Raw genomic sequence first — 11,366 nt, 5'->3', positions numbered from 1 at the left:
GCTGCTCAACTTCTTGCACAAAACTCCCACATCCAGAGTACTGTACATTCTTACATCAACACAAAAGTTGCAGCTGTGTATCACAGGACGATGGTTCCGATATAAAGACAGTAACTAAAAAAAATGTAAATTATAGTACCAAAAAATTGTAATTTCCTGTTTATCCCAATCTCAACTGTGCCTTCAGTTGTACACACTGAAAAAAAAAAACACCACAAAAATGCAGAAAGTGGCTTACTGAACTACGTTACCAAAAAAGAAAGAATGCAGAACCAGCATGTCTGTCAAGTCTTTCCCACTTCCTTTAATATACAAGATTGCCTTGCAGCTATTCAGAGAGATAATTGCAAGCTTTTTCCTTATCTGCATATTTGCCTTATAAACCATAAAGTATGTTGTAATAGAAGCATTCTGCCACACAAATTCCACCTTGAACTTAATCTGTTATCTAAAAGAATCTGCAGGAACTAATTTAGTGTGGAATGTTTTAGGTCAGACAAGGTATTGGATGCAGTACAGTGAAAAGTTTAAATATTTGTTTAGACCTTTTATTCTAAAATTTGCTCTCTGAAGTAGCAATTGCTGTACTTGGGTTATTTTTTGTTCAGTGTTTCTGCAGTACTTAGTGCTCTAGTATGTTGGTAAAAATTGTTCTTAGGAGTTCTAATAATGGGAATAGTTTTGCATAATTGAAATAATTTTGTGACGTGCCTGTCACTTTTCTGAGGGCACCACCTAGTGGAGTCACCCTGAGAGGGACGATGTATGGAAGGCAAAGCCTTTGGCTCCACCTGGCATTGGCATCTCAAGAGAAAAGTGGTCATATTTTTCATCCTCAGTACCCTTGCAGACGTAGCTGTAGTACTGCTCATCTCTTCTGTCTAGAACACACATTCTGTGCTGTAAGTTACAGGAACTCTTCATTCCTGCAAATCCCATTATACCAAAAAATATTTGGTGTCAACATCATCCAAAGATGAGGAAGAGCTGAAAGATCCCAGTGATGGGTGACAAGTCACTCAAATAAGACCTAATGTTATATCAACTCTGATGAAGCCTTCACCACTTGGGGCCTCCAACTAATAACCTGCACGAGTTAGAGGTTGCAAAAACGGAGACGTTTTTGAAGAAGCATTTCATTTCAACCTTTGCTTACTCATCTGTCTTTTTTGGATCTGCATGTGTAAATGTTCCTATTTGCTAGTATACATGTGGAAAATAACTCCAGTAGTTTCTGAGATATTTATATTTTTAATTATTCCACATGAAAAATATTATCCATAGCCAGTTATTGCACTTGATTCAGTCACTACATTTGTGTTAACAAACTTTGTCATCTTTGAAAACAATCTGCAGAGGGTAAAAATAAAAATTTTCCACTCAACAAGGGAGAGGGTTAGATAAGATGGGTACACAGGAGTAGCACGCAAGGCACTGCTGGGACTTTCCCTCCTTCACACATATCAAGCACACAGGGTGTGCTTACCCAGGGCACACCCCATGTCTTATAGCCCCATGGCTATAAGATCCACAGACATCTGAGCATGCCAGCACTGCTGAGGGCAACGGTGCTGTTCCTCCCCTGCTCCCAGCTGCTTGTTCATACTACTGTATCATCCCTCCCATCAAGCCAACACAAGCATCCAGTGTGGCCACATTGCCTGCAACATCAGGAAATGAACCGAGATGTGGTATGTTAGCTCACAAATATGATTATTTAACAGCATCTTTGGTCTCTTACCTTGGTCTAGAAAATCTATACAAGGCACACTGAAACAGCATGTTTAATCCATGAAACTAGCGACAGTTAGGAACAATGAAAGTAGAGTAAATTTGATGAAGTAATGCACAAGCTCCTTAACTCCACTTCATGTATGCATCCTTCACAATAAAAGACTATGCATGTGGGAAAGTGTCTAGAAGGGTTTAATGAGAGGCATACAGTTGAAGTTCACATCTAGCTTCTGATGGCAGAGGTTGACAGAGAAGGAGTGCTATATACAATGACCTCTGGTGTTCACAGCCCAGCTTTACACCCCTTCCTCAGAGGTATCCTATGGGCTATGCCCAAGTATCCTAGAATCAGACCTTTAAGATCACTGAGTCTAGCCACTAATCCAGCACTGCCAAGTCCACCACTAAACCATGTTCCCAAGCACACCATCTACACACCATTTAAATATCTCCAGGAATGGTGCCTCAACCACTTCTTTGGGAATCCTGTTCCAATGCTCAACAACGCTTTCAGCGAATTCTTTTTTCTTAACGTCCAATCTAAACAAACCCTGGTGCAACCTGAAACCATTTTCTCTTGTCCTATCACTAGTTACTTGGGAGAACAGACTGACCCCAAATCACTACTACCTCCTTTCAGGTAGTTGTAGAAAGTGATAAGGTCTTCCCCCAGCCTCCTTTTCTCCAAACTAAATAACTCCAGTTTCTCCAACTGCTTGTTACATGACTTATGCACTGGACCATTTACCAGTATCCTTGTGCCCCATCTTTCACTGCCTTAGGACCTCCTCTGCTTAAAGTTTCTGCATAGCTCCATTCTCCATTTCAGCCCCATAGTCATCTGTGTCCTCCGCTGTGCTTCCTGATGTATCCTTTCACTCGGTTAATTTAAAATGAGTTGTCATAAAATTCTTTAACACAAGGCAGACTGTTTTGCCCTAAAGGCATTCTTGAAAAAAACCCAGTTGGTTTTATGGAATTTCTCTGCCTGCCTGCCCAAAACACAGCTCAAAACAACACAAAAAAAGTCAACATTCATGTTAGGCAGAGCTGAAAGATCAGAAACTCACGAACGGGCACGAGTACCAAAGTAAAATTAACAACCAGCAACGAAAGCAAGGCGGCAGGGGGCGTGACCGGTGAGGAGAGCAGCCCAGCTGGTTACTCCTTTGGCGCGCAGTTTCTGCACCTGCGAACCAACCCCGCAGCCATCCAGGGCGGGACGCCGCGGTGACGGACGCCTCTGCGCCACAGTTGCCCCCCTCCCTCGCCGCAGCTCGGCCCGGCCCATCTCCGCCCTGCGGTCTCTGTGCGTTGTTGCCCGTTGCTGGCAGCTGGGCGCAGCCCTCCGTCCGGCAGGGGTCCAGTGCACCCTGCACCGCGGCGGAGACGAGCGGGGCACTGTGCCCGAGGACGAGTGGGGGTGGCCCGTGGAGGCGGCCTCCCGGAGGCGGCGGCGCTCGGGGTGGGGCAGGCGGGCGGGATGCTCGGCGTCGCGGGGCACCATGGGAGAATCCGCAGGCGCCCGGCATGGCGGCGGCAGGCGGCTGAGGGGCGACGGTGGCGGCGGCGGGGGGCCGCCATGGTGTCACCGGCGGCGCGGCTGGTGGGGCTAGGCGTGTGGGCGGCGCTGACCGGGGGCTGGTACCACGACCCGGAGCAGGGCGCCTTCACCAATAGCTGCCACCTCTATCTGTGGCTCTTCCTGCTGACGCTGCCCATGGCTCTGCACCTGGTGAGACCCGGCCCGGGGCGCGGATGGGGCGGGGGCGGTGAGGCGGCCCCAACCTGGAGGCAGCTGCGGCAAGGGCGTGAGCGTAACGGAAAATACACTGACCCCGGGGTGGTAGCGGTGTGTGTATGCGTGTGCGTTTGAATGTAGGCTTATTGGGGTTTACGTGAAGATTTTGTGTAAAGGTTAATGCGTAAGGACGCCAGGCGCGTTAGTATGGAGCCGGACCTTTTATCACTGCTGAAGCAGTTGAGTCGGGTTACTTGTGAAGGTGTGCAGCGTTGGCCTCTGCAAATGCTGAATGACCATTGGGATGTTTGTTCAAAAAAACTCTTAAACAGATTTTTTTTTTTTTTCAAGTCTAAACCAGCTTTACCTGCTGAGAAGGGTAAATAAATGGAAAAATCCAAAGAGCATGTAATTAATGCCTTTCTGAATGTCATTGGTGAGTCACATGGTTTTTCGTGACATGCAGCTCTTTTTGTGCTGAAATGTAAACATTGAAAACAAATGGTTTTTATAACAGGAATTTATTTACCATTCACTACAATAATTTTCCTCCAAAACGTGAAACTTCTCTTTTTACTGTGTTTTCCTACTGTGTGAGGAAAGCTGGAAAGTACAGCTTGCTGGATCATTGCATCTGTTCATTGGAGCACACTTCAGTGAATCTAGCTTAATATTGTTTCCAATAATTTCCATCCATTGGGTTCTCAGAGTAACTCAACTAAATTCTTAAATAAGTTCTGTAGATTTTTTTTGTTGTTGTCGTTGTGTGGTGTTGGAAAGAATTTCTAAATAGGTCTCTTTGTCCTGTATGGTCAGATACTGGCCTGATTTTCAAAGAGCATTCACAAATCCCTCTACAAACCCAGTGGAAAGTAAACCATGTGTTTTTAACAATCAGTTGATAGACCTTTTTTGTGACATGCGTTGCAGTTAATTCCCGTAATAATGGCTCATAGACTTAATGAACCAAAGCAGCAATACGTTTTCTTCTGACTCATAGGGTCTATTTCCCATGCAAACCAGAAAGACTCTTACATTTTAGGATTTACTATTAAGTGGTATGTGTGATTAAAAAGAAAAGAAAAATCTGTTTATCTTTTTCCAGTTGATATAAGTTGTGGTAAGTAGGCATCTGAAACAATATGTATTTTCTTGTGGGGAAACTTCTGAATTGATAGCATGGACAAAGGCATCCAGCATTGCAAAAAAGGACACTGGATGCAACAATTGTAGTTCAGAAAGTAATTATTCAAAAGGAAGGTGAGAAAACCTAACTTACCTACTGAACTCTTTTTGGGCTTCATCTTTGCCTGTCTAGATGAACTTCCTGTTTATATGGACTGACTTTCTGATGAATCATCCGGTTAAATGCAGGACCCGTTTTCTTGAGCTGATGTGTTGCTATGGGAATTCTCTGTTCTTGATAAGAATAATGAATTTATTATGCTGGCTGCTTGGGAGTAATGATGTCCTTAAGTATTTGTTTTCTTGCTTTTAACTGGTTGGACTTCGTAAACTTTGTGCAAGACATACTCTTTCCATTGAGAAACCTGAATGTGCTTTTTTTAACTAAAGATTTTCTTTGGGGGATTTTATTTATAATGTGATATTCAGTAATGTTTGGGGTGATATTTCTGTTGCATGCTTGACACCAATAGTTTTGGATTCAGCTAAAGCAGTCACTGATGTTTCTTGAAATGGCAAAGTCAAAACAAATCAGAGTACTACTCTTTAAAAATTTCCTTTGCTTGGGATAATCTTAGTTGTGCTTTCATCCAAATCAGAAAGTCCGACTGAAACGGTTTGTTTTGAATGAATTGGCAAAACTCGTCCAGCTGTTTTTAGACTTTTCATACCGGCTGGGCAGAGATGTGCTGACAGTAGCATCAGGAAGCTTTATAGTATCAAGTTGTTTCTGTTGTGCATATAGAGGATTTGATTCACTAGCTTTGTCAGCATAGTTTACTCTGATAACTAAGGGTTCCATTTTTAGCTTCCCCATCCCTAAAAATGTAGATCTACATTTCCATCACTTCCTTTTCATTCTCATTCATCCTTTCTAGTAGTAAATATGCAATTTAAAATGTACATTAGATATTACTTGGAGCATCATTGCTGTTAAAATCAATTTCCAAAATTTTAATGAGATCTCTTCTAACTTTGCTGTGTCAACTCTCATAATAGATTGAGAAGTAAAGTTACCTTATTTCACTAAAGAGTCCGGGGTTCCCAAGTATTTTGTGCATGAAAATAGTGGTAATTGGTACAAATCCCCTGGGCTGAGTTCAGCCCTGATGAAGTATCAGTGATGGAGAAATGCAACCTTGGGAATCTTTGTACCATAGCTTATTTTAGAAGTCACAAGAGACAGCATATTCGTATTTTGTTGATTCCCCAGAACGGCTTTGTGGGTGTTTCTTCTGCCAGCTCGACAGGAGGCCCTTGAACCTATTGATAGGGCTGTTACTTCTGACGCATTAGATCTTCAAATCATGCTGTGATAGGAGAAGTACAACATAGCAGTATAAGGGTGTGGACACGTAAATTACTCAGAGGTGAACTGTAATAAAACTTGCAGTATGTTGGCTGCTTCCAGTCCCATTTTGCTGGACTTTACCCCAATTTATTTCTCTGTAAATGTAAGAATGCATATATATCTACGTAAAAGAAAGGTAAGCTATGCTGTACTTAGTTTATTTATTGTGTAGTAGGATGCACACTTCCAAGTGAGTGGGTACCCCTGGAATTTTATTTCCTACCTGTTCTCCCATGTTTTATACTGCGATGGGCATCTTTTGGTTACTAATTCAATTAAATTAACAAAAAATATTCATCTTGTCTGCAGTACGCTACCTCCCATTCTCTGCAAGCCCAGTGATAGTGGTTGACCAAATACTTAGTTTGTACTTCCCTCATTTGTGTTCTGTAGCACACCGGAACAGTGAGGCTCAGGTGCAGCACAATCTTGCTTTATATGCCTCAGGTGATCAAGCACCAAGTGGGATGGATATATCTGGGTGGAATGGAGTTTAGGCGTTCAGTCCAATGTAAAAGGTATGGTATTTTGTTCAAAGGTTACACACCTTTATATTAGAAAGTATATGCCCCAGTCACCTCTGCCTTTGTGCTACTCAGATAATGTTAGGGGATGTGTACAAGAGTTTGGCAGTTCCTCTGGGAACAATCTCTGGGTAGGCAGAATACCGAAGCAAAGGCCCTTCCTGCATTGGCAGGTCAACTCCACTGTGTTTGCAAAACATTTGGAACCAGGCTGCATTTCTGTGTGTGATCCCATGCTGTTTGAGTGTGAGGTATTACAAGGGAAGCTACTGGAAAACAAAAAGTACATTATAGTAGAGTTTTTAATCGGGTGATGGTAAAGGAAGGTGAAACTGCAGTTTCCTTTGAAATCTGTGGGATATCATGAAGCCTGCTTTCTTATGAATTTATATTTGTGGATTTTTTTTTTTTTTCCTAGCTTCTAATAAGATGTCAGGTCAAGTGAGGCTTTTCATGTCACTGGGATGGTATTCAAAGGGCTAGAGAGCTGTGTGGGTTCCTCTTGTAAATGATTTTAAAACCTCATTTCCATAGGAAACCAAGCTAATTATAACTACAGTGCATCATGCAGTTCTTCAGTAGTCAATAAGTTAATTTCTCCTCAGCTCAAGCAGATTTGGTAGCTTTCACCTATCTGTACCTGGGAACATGAACTTCAGTCATATGACACTTGTACCCTTCTGCAAGAGGCCTGATTCAGAAGATCGAGGACTTTCCATTCTCAGCTTCATCTGCTAATTCCTCATGGGGGCAGGGAGCAGGCTGCAGACTTGTACTACTTAGCTTGCCACAAAATTCAGAACGTTAAAGATGCACTGGCCTTATTATACATAGGCAGACTTCGGCTTGTGAGCATGCATGGCATATACGTGGAGAAGTGTGGTATATCTTAGGCAGAAGGGCAGGAAGACCACAGGCAGGCTGATGGCATAGCTCTGGTAGTTGTGGTCACAAGGTGGAGATGAGGACATGCAGGACTCAGCATTTGCTAAAACTAGCTCTTTTTTCCACTTAGAACTGTAGAGGCTTCCTTCGATTCTCTCTTGTAGTGTGCTCTGTGCCCACAGACTGCATTAGTGGATGTCTATTTTTTGTTGTCTTCTTGACATTACTCAGTATAATATTTATAAAGCTTTATGAATACTGCCTATAGAGCATTTATCTTCTAGTGGCTCATTCTGAGCTCTTACTTAAAAAGCAGTCAGCCTGTGCTTTTTAGCATATAGCTGAAGAAATGAACAGATTTTTCTTTTTAAAAAGTCATTAACAGATATTTGGCTGTTGTTCTTTGCGAAACCAAGTAATTTTGAACTTGTGTGTTGTGACTAGTTAGTCATAAAATGCAAATTCTTCAGCTTCTTCCAGCAAGTCTTATACCCTGAGATCATGGCCTTGCAAAATGATCCTCTTTCCGGCCTGAGTTTGCTAAATAACTGAAGGGTACGATTAGTTTTGGCGTGTGTACATAGTATCACAAAGTACTCTTAAGAGAATAAACCTTAACTTGCAGAAAGTAATGTCTGTCTTATTAGGGATCATTAGTAGTACCTATATGCTAAGTAGCTGCTCCACTATAGAATATTGTATATGAATCAGAATAGTCATACAAAAAGGTTTGCCTGCAAATTGTCACACGTACATCTTGAAGATGTACTAAGCCAAAAGCAGCAGCAGAATAGTAAACCACTTGCTTGTAATAACACAGAAATTATTCCACATGCTCACTTCAACATCAAGATAAATGTGATGACTTGTTTTAGGGATGAAGTAAGTGTGCTTCGTTTCCTTCCCTGCACCTGTATGGTCAGTGTGCTGTATTTACAAATCTGAAAATAATTCCAATCTTCTATATCCAAATGCTCCTTGACCTGCAGTGCTGATAGCTAAAATGATAGATTTAGACTCAAACTGAAGATGGTTTTTAAAAAATCAACTTCAGGAGGCTTTTAGCAACTCCTGAGCACTGAAAATCTCTCACTCTTCCCACCTTCTCCCCCCTGGCCCCTTAAAAATTATTCAGGGATACAGTAATGCTCTGTTAAAAAAAAAAAAAAAAAAAAGCCTGAGAAGAGATTGAAGTCTTTGAGACTGTAACTACATCATAACAATTGAGTGGCATTGAGTGCACCCTCAGCAAGTTTGCTGATGACACCAAGCTGTGTGGTGCAGCAGACACACTGGAGGGAAGGGATGCCATCCAAAGGGACCTTGACAGGCTGGAGAGGTGGGCACAAGCCAACCTCATGAGGTTCAACAAGACCAAGTACAGGGTCCTGCAGCTGGGTCGAGGCAATCCCAAGCACAAATACAGGCTGGGCAGGGACTGGCTGGAGAGCAGTACTGAGGAGAGGGACTTGGGGGTGCTGGTGGATGAGAAGCTCAACATGAGCTGTCAATATGCACTTGCAGCCCAGAAAGCCAACCAGATCCTGGGCTGCATCAAGAGAAGTGTGGCCAGCAGGTCAAGGGGAGATGATTCTTCCCCTCTACTCAGCTCTGGTGAGACCCCACCTGGAGTACTGCATCCAGTTCTGGAGCCCCTATTACAAGAGGGATATGGACATGCTGGAATGTGTCCAGAGAAGGGCCACCAGGATGATCAGAGGGCTGGAGCACCTCTCCTATGAGGACGGACTGAGAGAGTTGGGGCTGTTCAGTCTGGAGAAGAGAAGGCTCCAAGGTGACCTTCTTGTGGCCTTCCAGTATCTGAAGGAGGCCTTCAAGAAAGCTGGGGAGGGACTTTTTAGGATATCAGGTAGTGACAGGACTAGGGGGAATGGAATGAAGCTGGAAGTGGGGAGATTCAGGCTGGACATGAGGAAGAAGTTCTTCCCCATGAGAGTGGTGAGAGCCTGGAATGGGTTGTCCAGGGAGGTGGTTGAGGCCCCATCCCTGGAGGTGTTTAAGGCCATGCTGGATGAGGCTCTGGCCAGCCTGATCTAGTGTGAAATGTCCCTGCCCATGGCAGGGGGGTTGGAACTGGATGATCCTTGTGGTCCTTTCCAACCCTGACTGATTCCATGATTCTATAAGGGCATTCAATTTCCATTACTGTATTGAGAAAGGCTTTGAGGGTTTGGTTCTTTGTAACTGCCAGTCTCCATTACTATGATTTGTCCTTTACCATATGGATTTACTTATAAAAATGTTCATATATCATGTCTGTGAAAGAACTTTACAGACTATATTTGAACTGTAATTGATGATTGAGAAATATGGTGCTCACATGAGCAAATAGAAAACAGAGCTGCAAATTGACAATGATGAAACTTCAAAAAAATATTTCATAGGCTGACTCTCCAAATGCATTTTATTCATTTGTTTTGTTCATTTTTTTGACAAGTCCAAATTAATTATTTAAAATACTTCAGCAGTAAAGGTACTCAGGAACACGTTGTGTAGTGTTAGGAAAAGCAGATCAAACTACATCATTTTACTGTTAAGTCATAACTGAAAAGCAGGATAAGATGACAGTTTTTCAAAAGGGGTTTCCTTTTTGGAGATAAATAATGTTTTGTGTGTATTTTTATAAATTCATAGTTAAGGAAAGGCTGCAGCTGTGTTATTTTGGGAATGCAATATTTTAAGAGGTTTAACAAGGTTTGTCAATTTTACTGATTTTGTTAATAAGTAAATAATACCCACAGCCAATCAAAAGAAGAATAACTGTTGTAAAATGGTTTGAAATTTGAACACATTCTTAGACTTTTTTGGTGAGTAGAACACAAGTGTACTGCATGAACTCTACTTGTTGTGTTTCCAAAACTCTGTAGAGGTAAAAATAATGGACAATAAGGAATAAAAAGTTTGAAAATTACTTTAGAAATTTGAGTAGCATCTTCTCAAAATGAACTGTGATGATTATGTCTTTATTTTTCCTGTAGGCTTTTCCAGCAAATGCAGTTACGGTTTTCGTGTACTGCAGCTTGGTGACAGTGTTCTTCACAGTAATAAAGGTGATCAGTTACCGTCTGCACCTAATGTTTGATAAAGGTGAAGTAATTCAACAAAACCTCTCAAGAGAAAATGGAGAGCAATGTAAAGATACAGAGGTTCCAGAAGGAAACACAGTTGAGCCCTCAATTCATAGGTAAGGTATTCATTGCGCATTGCTGGTACCTTCTGTAAAACACATGAGTTTGCACCATGGTCCTTACGTTTGTGAGGAATGGCACTTTTAAAAACCTCCTTAGTTCTTTTATTTTCAGTGGCTGCAGAATGCTTCTGTTGAAGCAGGCAGAACTGCACCCAGTTCAGAGGATGGGGCAGCAGATGAGCACAGTGAAGACAGTAGGAAGAGACCTGTCTAGGAGGTGCCAAAAGACCCTGGAGAAAACCTGGGAGAAGTTTTCTGGGGAGGCATTAAATGCTTGCTCTTTCTTCTTCCTTTCTGTGCTTACGTGCTGCGAAGAGGAGAGGAATGCACCTGTTGGCAAAGAAAATGCTTTAATATCATGGCTTCGAAAACCTGAGCTCATGTTGCCTTTGTGTGCTTGTAGTGCTTCCCTCTTGGATCAAACCTAGATGCATAAGTTGCTTTTCCCCTTCGTATTTTATTGTGATTGCCTATGACGCTTCTGGGGTCCTGTTCATAAAGAATGTTGGAACCATCTTTATTTCTCAGGGGCATTTGGTGGGTATTTACAGCCTCTCTGCTGAAAAGCTATGTACTATGTCTTTGCTGGCTGCTTCCAGGTTGAAGTGATATTAAAGGTAAAGGTAGTACTGGGTTCAAGACTTGTACTGACATTTTCCAGATTCATGTGTAGGTACTATATTCCACTGCACACTTTTGGAATAAATGGGAGATCTCTCTTCCTATTTTTTCAAA

The 11,366-nt window shown here is 42.3% G+C and overlaps 1 protein-coding gene across 1 annotated transcript in view; it reads left to right on the top strand.

Moving 5' to 3' along the window:
* Nucleotides 1-3,316: 3,316 nt before the first annotated feature.
* The window catches only part of PCNX2 (pecanex 2), a 162,332-nt gene continuing 154,282 nt past the window's right edge, over nucleotides 3,317-11,366 (top strand). The window contains exons 1-2 of the mRNA XM_054393637.1: nucleotides 3,317-3,469; nucleotides 10,420-10,625. Of these exons, the coding sequence (XP_054249612.1) occupies nucleotides 3,317-3,469; nucleotides 10,420-10,625 (359 nt within the window). The remainder of the gene's footprint in view (nucleotides 3,470-10,419; nucleotides 10,626-11,366) is intronic.

Source organism: Indicator indicator, chromosome 2 (genome assembly GCF_027791375.1).
Source record: "Indicator indicator isolate 239-I01 chromosome 2, UM_Iind_1.1, whole genome shotgun sequence".
Lineage (NCBI taxonomy): Eukaryota > Metazoa > Chordata > Aves > Piciformes > Indicatoridae > Indicator > Indicator indicator.
The sequence above is the reverse complement of the archived record's forward strand: the minus strand, read 5'-3'. Positions and strand labels throughout refer to the sequence as shown.